Source organism: Bombus pascuorum, chromosome 5, assembly GCF_905332965.1.
Source record: "Bombus pascuorum chromosome 5, iyBomPasc1.1, whole genome shotgun sequence".
NCBI lineage: Eukaryota > Metazoa > Arthropoda > Insecta > Hymenoptera > Apidae > Bombus > Bombus pascuorum.
In genome coordinates, this window is record NC_083492.1 from 15,774,750 (window position 1) to 15,792,332 (window position 17,583).

The 17,583-nt window shown below is 30.0% G+C and overlaps 4 protein-coding genes across 4 annotated transcripts; 2 read left to right on the top strand and 2 right to left on the bottom strand.

The window, feature by feature from the left end:
• The first annotated feature begins 819 nt into the window (after positions 1–819).
• On the top strand, positions 820–3,690 carry LOC132907454 (Krueppel-like factor 6). Its single transcript, XM_060960578.1, has 3 exons — positions 820–1,051; positions 1,372–1,581; positions 2,058–3,690. The coding sequence occupies exons 1-3, from the start codon at positions 998–1,000 to the stop codon at positions 2,922–2,924; spliced, it is 1,131 nt and encodes a 376-aa protein (XP_060816561.1). The 5' UTR covers positions 820–997; the 3' UTR covers positions 2,925–3,690.
• A 2,534-nt stretch (positions 3,691–6,224) lies between these two features.
• On the bottom strand, positions 6,225–10,126 carry LOC132907369 (trifunctional enzyme subunit alpha, mitochondrial). The gene is made up of 11 exons (XM_060960401.1): positions 9,916–10,126; positions 9,522–9,631; positions 9,114–9,386; positions 8,780–9,030; positions 8,309–8,692; positions 8,049–8,219; positions 7,726–7,948; positions 7,462–7,671; positions 7,185–7,380; positions 6,906–7,108; positions 6,225–6,831 (listed from the first exon to the last, which is right to left on the bottom strand). Exons 1-11 carry the CDS (start codon positions 9,986–9,988, stop codon positions 6,631–6,633), a joined length of 2,295 nt encoding a protein of 764 aa, XP_060816384.1. The 5' UTR covers positions 9,989–10,126; the 3' UTR covers positions 6,225–6,630.
• Positions 10,127–10,517: 391 nt separating this feature from the next.
• On the top strand, positions 10,518–13,701 carry LOC132907371 (metallophosphoesterase 1). Its single transcript, XM_060960404.1, has 9 exons — positions 10,518–11,262; positions 11,331–11,476; positions 11,574–11,644; positions 11,722–11,862; positions 11,953–12,120; positions 12,196–12,281; positions 12,340–12,462; positions 12,563–12,703; positions 12,792–13,701. Exons 1-9 carry the CDS (start codon positions 11,149–11,151, stop codon positions 12,951–12,953), a joined length of 1,152 nt encoding a protein of 383 aa, XP_060816387.1. The 5' UTR covers positions 10,518–11,148; the 3' UTR covers positions 12,954–13,701.
• A 259-nt stretch (positions 13,702–13,960) lies between these two features.
• On the bottom strand, positions 13,961–17,302 carry LOC132907370 (transmembrane 9 superfamily member 4). The gene is made up of 10 exons (XM_060960402.1): positions 17,150–17,302; positions 16,491–16,741; positions 16,285–16,431; positions 16,063–16,218; positions 15,714–15,994; positions 15,412–15,630; positions 15,175–15,332; positions 14,840–15,099; positions 14,548–14,731; positions 13,961–14,477 (listed from the first exon to the last, which is right to left on the bottom strand). The coding sequence occupies exons 1-10, from the start codon at positions 17,150–17,152 to the stop codon at positions 14,238–14,240; spliced, it is 1,899 nt and encodes a 632-aa protein (XP_060816385.1). The 5' UTR covers positions 17,153–17,302; the 3' UTR covers positions 13,961–14,237.
• Positions 17,303–17,583: the final 281 nt, after the last annotated feature.

Sequence of the window (17,583 nt, forward strand, 5' to 3'; positions counted from 1 at the left end):
TCGCTTTCCTAGATTTTTCAGTTACCTGTTCTGTTCAACCCTCTCCATATACCACGCATGTATATACATACGTATATTGTTCCTTTAAAACACAAAAAATACTCGAAGAATGAGTTGAGAGAAATCCAGATGCAATAAACCAATAAATGTCAGAGCGGCTGCAGATGCATTGTTGCAGACTTTAGATACGTTGAGGGAGAGTGACATGACAAGGATGTTGAACGGTGAAAATGACATTCCTAGAATCGTAATATATTTTTCCTTGTTTATCTGTTAACAACAAAACATCTTCGAGAAGGTCAAAAATGGTAACCCGATACGGAAAAGCTATTAAAAATGAAATCATCGAAGCGTCATACGCGGTTGTTTATAAGAAGGAAATATTTATGTAGCGAGCTTAGAAACTCTCACGTTACAACGGGGCAAGGGGGGGGGGGAAGTAAGTGTGGCGAAAAGGCAATTCGGAGGCTCGCCGTGGCTTGTGAACGTTCGGTCGCGGCCAGACTACATCCACGAAGAGTCGCAGGAAGAGAAAAGGCGGAGAGATAGAAAGAGCGAGTTAGATAACTTCGAAAGGAGGTGTAGGAGGGTTGAAGTTGCATGACGCTTGGTGAGCGCAGCGATACCATGACGTATCGACCGAGCGCGCCACGCAGACTGACGTCATGATCACGGCCTCAGTCAGACCACGAGCACGTGAACAGCACGCTGGTGATCACGCGGTCGTCGGCTGATAGTACTCCGCTGATTGGTCAACTACGGCGAGCCCCTCCACACCATTGGTCCGAGTGAAGCGCGCCGCATGATCACACACACAACTAGCACGGCGTGTCGAGCCAACCGACCTGAGAAAGCTTCATTGCATTACCAGACGTTCAACGGTTACGTCCCTTAACCTTTTTTCGCTCGAAATACGGTATACGTGAGACCGCGTTTTCTCATCAACGGGCGAGCCTCTTTAACGTAGAACATACTCACGCCACATTTTCTCTAAAAAATGGATGCTAATCAAACACCTCTTTCACCACCGGCCTCACCCCAATTCAAACACGTAAGTGAACGTTGAATTAAAAGTACCGCCACTGTAGACAGACTAGCTGCCCGCGAAATATGAACGCAGCTGGAAACGGCAACCTAGCCCTGTTTCACGTAATTCATTTTACATCACAATATGTCTTCATTTCTATTCTTATTTCATATCATTTTTACTAATTTTTTCTTTTCTCTCGTATTTTTCTTTGCTTCGTACATTTTTTAAAGATTTTGTAGATTTTCTGTTTATAGTTCTTCTACTTTATATTGCTCTGATGTAGTTCTTATAATTGAATTCATTATTTATTGCTTAATTAAAAAATTATCTTCTCTTTCCAGATTGAACCAACGATTCAGTCTTCGTTCAGCGTTGCGGCACTTTTGGGAGATAAACTTCTACAGAAAACGAAGGCTGCTGATATAAACGTGAAGAGAAACGATGACGGAAATGCACGGCCTGGTTTACCTCCAACTCCACAACCTTCTGATTCGGAAGAAGATGAACCTTTCCGAAAAAGGCGATGCGTGGAACAATGTGAATTGGCAAAAGTGAGTATTATGTTATCGATACTAATAGCCTTCTCAGTATGCATCTTCATTGCAAAACTACCTTTTTTTGATTTTTTCTACCCGATCGACAGACCACTCCAATGTACATAGACGCATGCGCGCATGCTTTATAGAGTTGTTTTGCAAGATGACCCCATTTATTACGTGCACATTGCGTGCGTTCACTCGTGCACCATTTTTGATGCTTATCCTTCGAGCAAATGGTTTATACCTTCTGATGGTAGTCGTTGCAAAGTAACATTTGAATCCGTATTTTCCAAAATATATAGATGTCTCTTAAATGAATGATAAAAAGCCTGAGTTTGTTATATTTTCACTTCCGTTTAATTTTTTCTACAAAATAACGTAGAAAATATAAATACAATATTTTTTTTCGATCTATCTAACAAATTTTTGTTAATCTAAATATCTAAAGAAAAGAATGAATTGTTACAAATTTGTATTTTTTTAAATAGTTGCTCTTAGACGGTACGCCACCACCAAGTCCAGAACCAGCCCGTGTTTCGGTGATAATGCGTGCCAATCGAGATGGTACCTACAGTCCTGCCAACTTGATACCAAAGATTACCACGATATGCTCACAATCAGTTCCACATGATCCACAGCATATCTCCAGTTCACAGTCCGAATCGACTACGCGGCAAAGTACAACGGAGCCGGAGAACATACTGAAGAGTCTCAAATTCAAAATGAGTTTGCGGAAAGAAGAGATTATTGTAAATAATAAAAATACGGACCGCGAGACTGTACAAACAAAATTACATCCTCTAGCACCAAAACCTGCGCCGATTATGGTAACCGGACTTTTAGGGTCACCTTTGGTTCTTCCACGAGCTCCTCTTTTATTAGTAACTGCGCCTACAACTACAACAGCATCAAGTGTAACTACACCAGAGTCAACTGCGCGACGTCGTGTTTACGAATGTGAACATCCAGGTTGTGGCAAAAATTATTTTAAGTCATCTCATTTGAAAGCCCATACACGAACCCATACAGGAGAACGACCATTCTCATGTCCCTACGAAGACTGTAGCAGACGATTTTCAAGAAGCGACGAACTTTCACGGCATAAGCGAACGCATACTGGAGAAAAGAAATTTGTTTGTACTGTTTGTCAGAGAAGATTTATGAGAAGCGACCATCTGGCGAAACACGTTAAACGGCATACCAGAGATAGGTCTTCATCCGCGAATGTCTCCGGCGCTCAACCTTCTGTCACGCAAATGACATCCACACCTTTAAGAGTAAGCCTACTTCCGGTTATAGCACCACGTATAACACAATCGACTCAACAAATAATTGCACCGCAATTAACAGTTTGAAAAATACGAGAACAGTGACCTGGTATCACTTAATATTTAAACCTGTATTTAAAGCAGTGAATCGAGCTTTAATTATCGCAGAATTAAGGACCATTCCAGCATCATGAGAATATTAAGATTGTCTTTTGATGGATAATCAAAGGCAATATTTTACGATAACAATAGATATTCTCTGTGAAAAAATTTATCCCAGGAAGATTTTCGTAAGTCCACAATCAAACAATAAAATTGGCGGGGAACATATCGACTTCGAAATGTGAAAATTGCAAGAATACGAGTACGCTCCTATATATCTTTTCCGATGTGTGCCACAGCGTGATCGTGTAAATTGAATTAATAAAAGCGTACTTAAAAGGAAAGAACTTGAAGGCACAAGGAGTGGTGATAAGTCATAAAATGAGGCTTTTTTTGCCGTCCGTGAACCAAGTACCTAAGTGTGACTGTGATCTGTGATGCATAAGCGCGTTGACCGAGAAAGAATATTTATTTAAAAATGTAAAGACAGTTTTTATCAATTATATACATAACGGCTATGCAAAAATGTTAAGGATTATGCTATTTTCATTATCTTCAACTAGTTATACATATATGTATATTAATTAAGGTCATATCTATCTATGTGTATATATGTATATACATATAACTCGTCCAGTTAAGTGATATACTAGACGAAGTAAGACTTTAATATTATGTATAAAAATAAGTTTTAAAATTTTTTCTACAGAAGCAGAAATTAATTAAACAACTTATATACTTTCATATAAAAGTATCGTTAATATACATGAAACTTAGTACACCTTACACTGTCCTTCCTGTATCCTCAGACATCTAACTATATACGTTATCGATTTACAAAAGTATCTTAATCAATTTTATGTAATTCTTATAATTAGAGATTCTCGCTTGATCAACTTTAGTAAGTGAAGCGTTTTATAAATTACTTAATTAAATATAATTACTAATTTTGACAAAAATTATCCTTGTTATATTTTTTATAGATTAACATAATACAATACAACATTAATAAGCAAAAACTTGATAGTAAATCTTTAATTTCTCAACTTCATAAAAAAGTGAGACCAATATACATAAATAAAAGATCATAGATCAAGATGACTAATGAAAGAGAAAAAATTGCTAGTGCAGTATCTGTTGTGTTTACACTACATGCCGTAATAGGACATGACTAATAATCATTAATTATTATACACTATTTCGAGCCCTTAGTTATTTTTAAATTTCGAACATATCATAAAACTTAATCGTTAACAACTGTGTTCACATTGAATTCTAAATAAATGAAGTAATAGAATGTGATATCATTAGTTGTTTAAATATTCGACCATTATTTATAGGTATTATGTGAATTCGTCCATTCAACTTTTAATCTGAAAAATATAAATACATTTCAATTATATTTTGATTAAGAATACCTCTTAAGTATGAAATATAAATTACATAGAATGTTAGAATATTAGAATATACATACAGCAACGCATTCAGCAAATCATATCAAAGTGAAAAGTTTCCATCACGCATCATACAGAAAGCTAGGTTTTGTTCAGATGCGTGTGTAGGATATTATCCTCGTTGGTTAAAATTCACTAAGGTTGCATTCAAATTTAAATTAGCCGATACTTTTTCAAATACCAAGATCACATGAAAAAATTGATTTTCTAAGAGTACATAAATTTTATACAGTTTTTAATGTACAAATTAAACTCACAAATATTTCTGTTTTTCAATAATATAATATACGAATGTGCCTTGTATATGTATTTATATATATGTATATGTATGAGAATATACACACTTTATTATGTGTATTATATATACTATTTTTATTATACTCATATTATTTTTTATGTATATTGTTAATAAAAAAAAGTAATCCACGCAGAGAAAGTAGAAAAGTTCCATTGTAAGCATTATCACATTCTTTATACGCGTAAAAAAATCACGTTAGCGTCAAACATAATTCGCAAGGTCATCGATTGAGATAAGATTTTTTATCAATTGTATGTATTTGTGGAAAAACTGTATTGCCTAAAATACGTGTTTTGTAGCAAATATGAATACACTTTCGAATATTTCTGCGCTTAATGATTTCTGTATTATAAAACTAAATTTTTCCAATACTACTGAATAGGCTCTGAACGAAATTATTGCAATATATGTAATAGCTTCAATTCAGTATTACTTGACCAAAAATTTATGCAGATACATATGTATGTGTGGGTTAATTTTCTTTCTTTGCGTATTGTTAGTAATGGTATATATTTATATTTTATTAGCGCTTTCTTTTATCACTAAAATGTTATCATTAAAATAATCCTTAAAAATGTAAGGGACTAAAGAAATATTTAAGAAAAGAATCGTAACAAGTTTTTTAAGCTTTTGTTTATATTCTTGGTAAACTAGCGCGAACTAAGTTATACAGGTCAATTTAAAGACATGATCCTCATTAATGGCTTCTCACGAAACGTTGTGGTTTCTTGCATCAGCCAAGGACTTGAGTTCTTTTAATATTGTAAATGTCACAAACAGGTGTGGGACCGGTAGATGACGTAAAATGTCCTCTGGATTACCCTTGCTCGTTTTTATTAAAATTTCTTTTTGTTATTAAAAGCATAACACGTGTTTCTATTTTTGTATTTCTTATTTTGTTAACTTTACTGAAATAGTAATCTAATAATAATAAAGAATTATTTGCATATCAAAATTTATAGACTTATTATTTTAATAATTTTATTACAAAAGGGACAATGTTGTTACATAATAAATTGTATTCTTCCGTTCTTGAAGTTCCTTTTTTCAATCAGGAAAATGTATGATATATGTAAATAGCAAAAGATAATTACTTTCATTAGATTTATTTTTTTTTTTGTATAGGGTCTCAAAACTAAATGCATTTCTATATTTGTTGTACCTTCGTGAAATTATAATCATATAAAATATTTATATATAGATTTTTATTTTATTTCTAGTACATTAGAAATTTGTTTAGTTTGCTGAGGTTAAATTTATCTTAAATGTTTATATCATGAATGGAGATTCAATTTTTTTACTCATAAATAAAAATGTATCTGAAAGTGCAATATCTTCTAAACATTGCATCAAGAACAAGAATTCCGCTTCTACATCTTTCATAATTGGAAGGAAATAAAAAATGGTAATTAGGCGATAAATTTATTCGTAAGTACACATTTATCAGTCATTCATTATTAAACTGTTTAACATATAATGCACACTCACAACCTTTACTGGCGCTACCTTCGTAAAGGAAAATGAGTAGAAAACTTTTATATTCGAAACTTGTTATTAAAATTTCCTTTAATAAATTATATTGCACAATTTTATAAACAGTAAAAAGAGTATATTTTATGTTTCAAAATAGAGCGCATTTGTACACTTTGTTCGTATTACATACTGCAAAAATAAACAATATTGTTATATATTATGAAAATATTCCTGCTATAAAGTATAAAAATCTTATACTAAATACAACTAGTTTGGATTGATAGTTTAAGGAAGTTTAAAATTAATCACTAAAACCATCTCACCACATATATTTATCAAAAAATATAATACTCCTAAATATTATAGTAGTTTTTAGGCAAATATAAAATTTTTTAAATTTCAAGTATTTCAAGTTTTAAAGCTTTAGCATTATATAAACACTTTTCTTACAAATCTATTAAATTTCCTATTTATAAAACTTTTTGCTTCGATCAGATGCCATATCACGTAGCATTTGGCATGGCTTAAATGCGTCACCATAGTGGCTTTGAAATTCTTCCATTTTTTGTACTAATTTATCAGCACTGTAAAAATCTATCCAACGGAAAGGCCCACCAGTGAATGGAGGGAACCCTAATCCAAAAACAGCACCTATATCACCCTCCAACTGTAAGAATATTTATGTTTAATAAACATAATATAATTTAATGATTTACTAATGTGTTCGAAATTTTGTATTACCGGATTAGCCAAAATATTTTCTTCTAAACAAAGTACTGCTTCATTAACAAATCGTGACACCATTCTTAACTGACGATCTTCGAATGATGTACTTCCTTTTGGTTCAAGTTTGTATTTCTTCAAAATGTCTAATGCCGCAAGGTTCATATTTCTGTTCTTAACATTAGATTCATATATATATATTCCCTTGCCGGACTTTCTCCCTAAAAATGACATATATTTCACTAAATACATCTATAAAAAGAATAAAATATATAAAACAAATGAAAAACTGAGTACCTAGAAAACCAGCTTGAACCATGTCACTGAGTATATTTACATCTCCACCTCTAAAACGTTCACCTAGTGCCTTTACAAGGTGCGCACTTATATGAGCGCCAACATCGATGCCGACTTCATCTGATAAAGTAGCTGCTCCAACAGGAAAGCCAAACTTTTTACACATACTATCTAGATCTATAGGATCCACACCTTCCTGTTTTTACATTGAGCATTACATTTTTCAGTTTTCTTATACTATACAATATAAACTATGAAAAAAAAATAAAAGTATTACCTGCATTAATCTAATAGCTTCGGATAACATAGCAGACAAAATTCTTGTTGTATAAAATCCAGGACCATCCCCAACAGTAATAACTGTTTTTCCTTGTTTTAAACCTACATCAACTGCAGTTTTAATAGTTTCAGCGGACGTACCTTTATGTGTTATTATTTCTAACAATTGCATTTTATCTACTGGAGAAAAGTAATGCATTCCAATCACCTATAAATACATTTTCCATTACATCAGATTAGAGAAATAATATATAATACATACCTTATCTGGACGGCTACTACCAGCAGCTATTTCAGTGATAGGAATTGCTGATGTATTTGTTGCGAGTACACAATAATCTGGAGTATTTGTCTCAATTTCTTTTATAACTTTATGTTTAATCGCAATATCTTCAAATACAGCTTCAATTACAATATCTGCATTTTTAAATGAATTATAGGCTAATGTGGAGTCAAGTTGAGAAAGATATTTATCTTTCTGAACGCTAAAAAGTAATTTTTAAAATTAGAACAGAATTCGCAAATCAACGGCTCTTTAAACACGTACGAGTGTGTTACATTTTTAATGAAAAGCTAAATACTAACTTGGAATACTTCTTTCGTTTCACTGCAGTATCCAATCCTTTTTGTATTTGATTAAGACCACGGTATAAACCCGCTTCATTTGTATCTTTCATAACTACATCAAAACCTTTATCTATGCTTACTTGAACAATACCTGCTCCCATAAGACCAGCACCAACAACGGCAATTTTTCTGCAATACATATATGAGATTAGTGTTCTATAAAAGAATTAGTTATTTTTATATAAATATCAATGTAATGCATATCAAAATATCCATACTTAACAGCACTTTTGGGTACCCCAAAACGATTTTTTTTACATGCTGTTTGTCCAAAGAATAAACTTGTAAGACCCCTACATTCAGGTGTAACTGCTAGTTCACCAAAGGCTTTAGCCTCTGCTTCATAACCAGCTTTTGGTCCCTTATCCATACCAGTACGTATTACATCTAAGATTTTAAGAGGTGCAGGATACAATCCTCCAGTTTTTTTCATTACTTCATTTTTTGCTCTGGTAAATACTTGGTTTTTTACAATCTCATAGGATAAAGCAAAATTCATAACTTTATCCATCAATGTTTTAGGGCTTCGATCAATTTTTAATGTTCCATTTGCAAGATCTTTTGCAGCTCTAATAGCAGTTTCTTCTAAATATCTCATAGTACTGCAAATATTTCAATTTTTTCTTATATAATGGAGATACAAATTTTGTTTATTTCATACAAATGCATATGAAATTAACAACTCTTACTTTTCTTCTGGTGTTCCAATACCAGGACCAAGACGGTTTACTAAAATATCTACAAGTCCAACTTGCTTAGCTTTAATTGCTTTAAGATTTTTGCCAGTAAGAGTCATATCTAAAGCATTAGGAAGTGAAGTTAATTGAGGTAACCTTTGTGTACCACCTGCACCAGGCAAAAGACCTAACATTACTTCTGGTAAACCTAAACTAGTTTTTTTATCATTTACAGCAAGTCGATAATGACATGCCATGGCTACCTATGTAAATTATATAAAAGTGTGTATGATTAAAACCATAGATATTGTAATATAGTAGTATATAAACATATTAAATCATATACCTCAAGACCTCCTCCTAAACAACTGCCTTGGATTGCAGCTACAACTGGCTTTTGGCTTTTCTCTATTGTCTCTAAAACTTTTTGACCATCAGAAGATATTTTATAGCCATCTTCTGAAGTCTTAAAACGTTGTATCATAGTAATATCAGCACCAGCAATAAAACATCCTGGTTTTCCACTTATAAGAACTATTGAATTTACAGCAGAATTATGTTGTACAGTTTTTAGAACATCCACAATTTCGTCCATTATTTCTCGATTTAAGGTGTTTACCTATATTATATAAAATGCTTATTATTTTTATTAATCTTCTCTACTATTATTTTCAAATTATTAATCAAACAATATAGCAATATATTAATGACAGATAATATAATTATATGTTAGATATGTGTATTTATTATATACCTTAACTCCTGGAGAATCTAAAGTAAGAACTGCTACATTATCTACAACTTTGTATCTCAAATGTTTTGTATTTACTTGGGTACTCATTGCTCTTATTGATTTGTATAATGCTAAAAATAAAATTATCAAATATAAATTCTAAAGCTTTCATTTATAGCAGTCACTTTTAAGTCAATATTTGCCATTTTATAAATATTCATTTTGAAGTTTTATCTATTTTCAACCTTTAACTTAATCATAAATAAATGTTTCCTTTGCATTTATTATGAATTTGAATAGTTCAAATATTTTGAACCTTATGTGACATGTAGATTACGATAAGTTTACTTGAGAGCAAAGGTTCATAAATACGATTATATAAAAATATAATTCTTGTTTTCTTATTTATAATTACCTGTTCGTACTACAACATTTTTGTTAATATGCGAAAAACTCGCAATAGCACCTAATAATCTATATTGTGACATGTTTTTACAAAATTACATGCACACGCCCCAAAAGATAGTTTTAAGTCTACACATGGAATCACTGTGCAAAAGTAGAAACGCCGGTAACTACGCATGCGTGTAAATGTGGATGTTAATCTAACTTACTGTATTTACTATACTCTTCAAGGACTTTGACCTCAACTTACTGTATCCTGATATATATAAAAATAATTAATAAGACAAAAAAATGATTAAAATTGTTTTTAAATATGAAAAATATAATTTAATATTACAATTGATATTTTCAGAATACTAAATGTATGATATCTATTTTTTTACGTGTCATATGTACCACATAATATAGTATCATAAGTGTATGATTTCGTAATGTACTTATTACAGAAAAATAACAGTTGCTATTAATATTTAACATTAAATATTAAAATTTGAATTTTGAATGTTCTTGTGTAAATATTTCATATATCATTAAAACTTGAACATGTTACTTGATACTAAGAAAATTGATTATCAAAACAACGTATCTGTATATGTATACATTTATTATTTTTATCATTTAATATCAATGAATATTGTTCCTATGAACTTAATTCCTATACTTGCCTGTATTTCAATATTTATTAATTAGCAAGTACATAGTTTTATTATATCATGCTATTCAACAGTTGGCTATTTTATTGCACCACTACAATCAAGATCTTGTTTGTAGCACCGCAGACAATTACATCCTCGAAGTATTATTACAAATAAATACCATCACAGTTATGAACTGCGATATACAAATGTTTTTCTACTTTAGTTGATTTGATTTGAATTAGTTGATTACCTGTAAAAAAGAAAGTATTGCTATGATAGTCATACGTAGTTTTAATTCCAAACAGGATTAGTATTGTAATTTTATCTATCTGTTAAATTGATAATTTTGTAAGTCAGGTAAAAATGGTAAGGGGATTTGTGAATTCGCATATCGTGTGGCATAAAAAGACATTACTTCTTAAAAACATTTCAACATTTGAAACAGAATATATTTGTTATGCTAAATATATGATGTAAACAGTGAAAAGAATGTTCAATGTTCACTTGAAATGAAAAAACTATTTGATGTATAATATTTATCTATTCACAACTGCATTTACAGCGATTTGTAAATCATATCCTTAAAGTATTTCCAATTCTACAAAATGCTAGATACCAGAACATTTTCATATAAGAAATATTTAACTGAAGCTCTCATAGCTTTAGCATGTGTGTTTATTTTTTGTGAATATTTACTATATTACCTTGTGCTTATTCAGGTAAGTTGTACAAATAACAAAATGATTATAAAAATTAAAAATTTCACATGTTGTATTTAACACAACAGTGTGCATGGCCAGTTTTGGAACCACATAAAATTGATTCAACAATTACTGAATCCACATCAGAAGAAACTCCGGTACATGCAATGTTTATAGCAGATACTCATTTATTGGGCTCAAAAAATGGACATTGGTTTGATAAATTAAAAAGGTTTGACTTTATTATATGATAATAAACAAGTAGTAAATTCTTTATACATTTTTGAAAGTAATTTCTCCCTATTGAAATCAATATTTTCTTTATGTAGAGAATGGCAAATGTATAGAGCATTCCAAACTATGGTTACTCTTCATAAACCAGACATAATTTTTATATTAGGTATGCAATAAAATTATATTAATGATATAATATATTGAAGATACATTGAAATAATAAATATATTCTAATTACGACAGGTGATTTATTTGATGAAGGACAGTGGAGTAGTTCAGCAGAATTTGACCAATATATACAAAGATTTCATTCATTGTTTTCAGTACCTAAACACACTCATCTTTATGTTGTTGCTGGAAATCATGATATTGGATTTCATTACGGTATTGTAAAATATTTTTTTTTATAACTATGAATAGTTTTTATAACTATAAAGCGAATATGATATTTTTGGCAAAAAAATATTTCTTTAGCTATTACACCATACTTAAATCAACGATTCGTAAATGGTTTGAAGTCACCAAGTGTGAAAAGAGTTAGTATTAGAGGGAATCACTTTGTCCTAGTTAATAGTATGGCACTGGAAGGAGATGGGTGCTTTTTATGTCGTCCTACAGAAATTGCATTAAATAAAATTGCCAGTAAGATTACTTTTTGTTAGAGCAGTGAATAATTATGAAAATTAAAACTTATGTATAAATAAAAATATTTTTCAGCACATTTAAAATGTGCTAAAGATATGGGAAGTAGTTGTAACAAAGATAATGCAATTTCAAGATATAGCAGACCAATTATTTTACAGGTCAGTAAATGTTTCTTAAAATAAAAACGATAACGTAATATTTGAATTATAATTATAGCACTATCCAATGTATCGTGAGTCTGATGAAATTTGCAATGAACCTGATCAAGCACCAGATGAAATAAAAGATATCAAATTTAGGGAACGATGGGAATGTTTATCAAAGGAAGCATCTGAGCAAGTACATGAAATATTTTGCAAGGATTATCACAATAAAATTGAATTTATAGATTTTTAGTTTTATAGAATTTATAGATAGATTATAGAAAATCAACTTACAGCTTTTAGATATATTGAATCCAAGACTGATCATTAACGGTCACACTCATCATGGTTGTAGAAGAATACATAGAAAAGATATATTAGAATTTACAATACCATCTTTCAGTTGGCGTAATAAGGATAATCCTTCACTTTTACTAGTAAGTTCTACACATTTGAAAAAACTGTTTAATATAACTTCATAATTTTATTACCATATACATACTTAAAGTAATATTCATATTTCAGGGTGTATTTACCCCCAATAATTATTCTGTATCAAAATGTTACATGCCTGTGGAATCTACAGAGATCAAAATTTATATCATCAGTGTAGTGTGTATATTTATATATTTTATCATAAAATGTAGATTGAAACAAAATCGATATTATCTTTTAAAGTTTCATTAAAGACGTGTTTCTATTTATTAGTATTAATTTAAAAAGGTGCAATAAGTAGATTATAAATAATAATTATAAACAAACTAAAACATAAAAATATAAGGCTCAAATTATTCATATTTTTATGTGTATCTTCATATATATAAAATAAAAATATTAGTTACATATTATTTATACTATTCAAAGTATAAAATATTTATATTATTTATTCTCATTATTATATTATTCAGATCAATAGCACATCTCAACTCCATTAAATTATTGAATACTATTTCGCTTTATATACTCCAATCTTCTTTTCATTATTTTATCAAACTACTCTATTGGAAAGGAAAATGTGTACAAATACATATAACACACTATACGAATATTAAAAATCGCAAATATAATCATTGTAACGTGTACAAAACATATCTGTCTTATATATTTAATCAGCCAATATCAAAGATCTCATATATAAAACACTGTAGCATTACTGATTCACTAAACATACTTAATACTTGAATAATTAAAAATATAGATCTTTATAATTACTCCAAAAGTGAATTGTTATGTATAATTAATAAACATTTTATATGACATGACATTACGGATAAATGTACACCTCAGCTTATCCAAATGTAAGTGACATAATTTTACATCCTTAATGTTACATTATATGCATTCGATGCATACATGTCTAGTAACAAATTTCTACAGATATAACTTGCAAACTTGTTATTTTATTGCAATAAAAAATATAATAATTGTGAACTAATATTATTTTTGTATTTAGCATTGACTATAATTAATATTACATTTATTAATATTTTTATATATTTTTTAATTTTATGTTAAAAGGAAGTAATATTAATATAGTCTATGCATTTTCTTTATATGAATGTGTGTATTCTTCGCTGAATGTGAGCAGTACTCTGTTTTATAAATTATAAGTACTTTAATAATAACGAAATATTTATTTAAGATATGTAATAAACAATAAAAAGAGAAAATCATGTATTAATAATGCAATGAACTAAGTTATACATCACGTCCTTTAATCAGAACTTTTTTCTGTTCATTTGTAAGTTTTACATATTTTTCGTTATAAACAAAATAATTTTATAATATTTAAGAATATTATTTGGTAAATGTACTACTCATCTTTTTAATCAAATTAGATTAGTCTAACGAAAATGAAACTATTGTACTATTTTGGTTTCATACATTTAATTTAAAGTAATTAAATATTTTTTGTAACATTGGAAACATGTTACCTTCTTCAATCATTGATTTTATCAATGATTAATTTGACTAGTCTATTTTTACAGCAGCATATATTTTACGAATAAATGCATAAGCAGCAAAGAAACCTATTGTACCTGTTAATAACCAAAATGTTAATACCATTAATGCAGTGTAACCAAAATATAAAAGTGTTGGAATTAGTTCTGTTATTTCTAATTTTGTCATAAAATAAAAAATTGAGTAGGCTAGGACATATACAGCTGATCCTCCACTAACAATAAAGCTCCTCCACCACCATCGGTAATCCTAATAACGAATAAAATAACATAAGTATATATGCTATAAACACAATTAAAAATAATTGCTTATTACTCACTTCTCCACATAACTGGAAATAGACCATAACTATGGATATTTGAGAACAAGAAATGACAAGTATACAGAAAACGAGGAAGAGGAATCCAAAAAGATAATAAAATTGATTTTCCCATAACGCTGTTAGGATGAAAAATAATTCTATAAAAACAGCGCCAAACGGAAGAATTCCAGCCATTAGCGTACTGTAATAATTATAATAAACATTTTGTTTGCAATATAATGAAATTGATATACATATATATGTATATACATATTTCTTAATATATTAATACATAATTCTTTAAACTTACCACAGTATTGGGTTCATGTACCATAACTGATCAGGAACTTGTCTGGGAATTTGATTTGTTCTAACGGGATGTGTGAAAGGTTGTTTTCGATATCCAAAGAAATATCCAAAGTATACAAGAGGAAGTGATATACCAAACCATATACATAATAATGATAACATTGTTGTAAATGGTACTGCACCAGAACTATGCTTTCCCCATATAAAGAAATTTAAAAAGAAACAAGTAGTAAACACTATTCCAGGATATAGTGTTGCCGTCTATAATAAATTATATAATAATATAGTAAATTTTATATTATCTTTATATCTTATATTAATCCATTCTGTCCTTACTAGTAATGCTGTCCTCCTCCATTTTCGACCACGCATTGTTTTATAAAGGCGCGCAGAAAAATATCCAGCAATTACACCAGAAGACACATAAAGAAATATTGCACAGGTTCCAAGTGCACCTCTACTGGCAGGAGAAAGCATTCCCAACATAGCAAAAACTAAAGGTATATAAGAGAAGTAGTATAAAAATAATTAGTAATGTATGGTATACTTTCATACAACGATATAGAATCTTACATATTGTAATTAAAGCCATAAAAAATATTTGAATTCCACTCCCTATCACAGCGGCAAATAATCGAGGATTTGGTGGTGGTCGAAATACATCTCCATGAACAAGTTTCCATCCAGTTTCTTCAATTGCTTCATCTAAACCTGCTAAACTGTCACTTTCACCAGCATTATAACGTGCAATATCTCTCCTTAGTGTTCGAACCATGATCATAGTTAAGATCCCTATATAATTTTAATCAAAACTTTGTATATAAACTTCAAAGCGATCAAGAGACTTAAAAGTATAGGGTATGATGTATATTTACCAGAAAGGAAAATGACTACAATCAGTGAATTGATGATTGAAAACCAATGAATTTCAACATCGCTCATTCCCAAATATATATCCCATCTACTTGCCCAACTCACATCAGATTGTCTCCACTCCACAGAATATAAGAATAGAAGCTTGGTTCCTTTAGGATTAACAAATTGAGGATTTGCCTGAGGATGTGTGGGTACTATACAAGTAATATCATCAAACTTCAGTTGGCTTACATCAACTGAGCGAGCTTCTACTTCAAATCCAACTACTCTAAATTCATTTCTATGAAAAGTAAAAAAATAATTATAGTTTGAAACATTTACATATCAAGTGATGCTTTTTATACTAACTCTTCATATTTATGGTAACTTAATTTTAGTTTAAGATAATTATTAATGTAATATTGGTCATTCATGATACCACCCAAACGATATCCATGATATACAATTATGTTATTTGTATCTTTATGAACCTTTTTTGTTGCTGCTGGTAAATTATCAATTAACCTAAGAACATATAAAAATTACTGTAACTATATATTGATATAGACTATAATGCAAATATATGCTTACAAATGCACAGTATAATCATGTTGAATGCGTTCTATAACACGTTGCGACTCTTCTTCATTCCATGTCATAAGATTAGATGGTCCATGACATAATAATCTACAGCTTATATTGTGTGCCATTAATACCTCATATGGTGTATTTACAATTCTATATAAGAATAAATCAAATTACTTTTTCAGAATATAGTGATAAATAGAAAATCTTACCTATCACCACGTAATACTTCTCCTAAGTTCTCTGATTTGTAAATAAAAGTTCCATTTTTTGGTATACAAAATGGAACAGAATAATATTCATATGGTAATTGTGTATGAGTGCTGGTCATTTTCACTGCTTTAACATCAATTTTCTGCCCCCTTTTAAATTCCACAGGGGCAACACCAGGCACATAGAAGCCATTTGTTTCAATTAATAATGATATTATTACAAATATTGCACTGCCTTGTTTTAATCTTCCCTGTTAACAGAAACATAATATATGTGGTACATGTTTTACTATATCTTAATTAAATAATTGATATTTTTAAAAACGACTATATGTCCAATAGGATAAATTGAAACATGATTTATTTATAAATATAAATGTGGATATGCTCACATCTTCTACCAGAGATACGTCTTACCAATTTCAATCAATTATGAAACTTAATGACACTAATCTTTAAAACATTTTTTGAGTAATTGTGATAAAGCGTAATTAAGTTTCTGACAGGACTAATGGCATTGTACTTTACGAATACTATAAAGACAGAAAATACTATACTGAAAAAGAACCGCCACATCAATTCAATAAATACTTTTATTTTGCGGTATTCAATCTTAATAACTTTTAAACACACGAAAATAATAAACGAAAAATACTTACCATTCTTTAATATTGTTTTCGTTAAAGGCGCGCCACGCCGTACCCCTTACGTTATTCTTAATCGCTACTCGTAGAGTTTCTACTGCGTTCACGTCAAAAATGAAATTTACTTCAACATGAAGTTTGTTTCGAAACATTTGTTGGTAAAGTAATACAAGAATGATTCTTTATAAAATTCCCTAGCAGGTTTATTTCCACTTTACACATACACGCACGGTCATATACATATGTTATTTTTTATACTACGGCATTTATCAATACATATAGTAAATAGTAACAGTAATATTTACCAATAGAATTGTTAAAACGAGAGGAACTAAATAATTTTCATAAGCGGCTACTTATATTTGATAAAATTTTAAAAAAATACAAGAAAAGAATAAAAACAAAATGATTTTCCTGTACGATAATTTTATTTTTCTCTATCTAGCTCT

Coding starts and splice junctions, on each gene's coding strand:
- LOC132907454 (XM_060960578.1), top strand. CDS start 998: ATGGATGCTAATCAAACACCTCTTTCACCACCGGCCTCACCCCAATTC. Junction 1,052..1,371: donor CCTCACCCCAATTCAAACAC/GTAAGTGAACGT, acceptor TTCTCTTTCCAG/ATTGAACCAACGATTCAGTC. Junction 1,582..2,057: donor AACAATGTGAATTGGCAAAA/GTGAGTATTATG, acceptor TTTTTTAAATAG/TTGCTCTTAGACGGTACGCC.
- LOC132907370 (XM_060960402.1), bottom strand. Junction 16,432..16,490: donor GAAGTATTACGTGGTGATAG/GTAAGATTTTCT, acceptor ATTCTTATATAG/AATTGTAAATACACCATATG. Junction 14,478..14,547: donor ATTTCCAGTTATGTGGAGAA/GTGAGTAATAAG, acceptor ATTCGTTATTAG/GATTACCGATGGTGGTGGAG.
- LOC132907371 (XM_060960404.1), top strand. CDS start 11,149: ATGCTAGATACCAGAACATTTTCATATAAGAAATATTTAACTGAAGCT. Junction 11,477..11,573: donor TGGTTTGATAAATTAAAAAG/GTTTGACTTTAT, acceptor TTCTTTATGTAG/AGAATGGCAAATGTATAGAG. Junction 12,704..12,791: donor ATAATCCTTCACTTTTACTA/GTAAGTTCTACA, acceptor TTCATATTTCAG/GGTGTATTTACCCCCAATAA.
- LOC132907369 (XM_060960401.1), bottom strand. CDS start 9,988: ATGTCACAATATAGATTATTAGGTGCTATTGCGAGTTTTTCGCATATT. Junction 7,949..8,048: donor AAACGAAAGAAGTATTCCAA/GTTAGTATTTAG, acceptor ATTACTTTTTAG/CGTTCAGAAAGATAAATATC. Junction 7,381..7,461: donor AAGCTATTAGATTAATGCAG/GTAATACTTTTA, acceptor ATGTAAAAACAG/GAAGGTGTGGATCCTATAGA.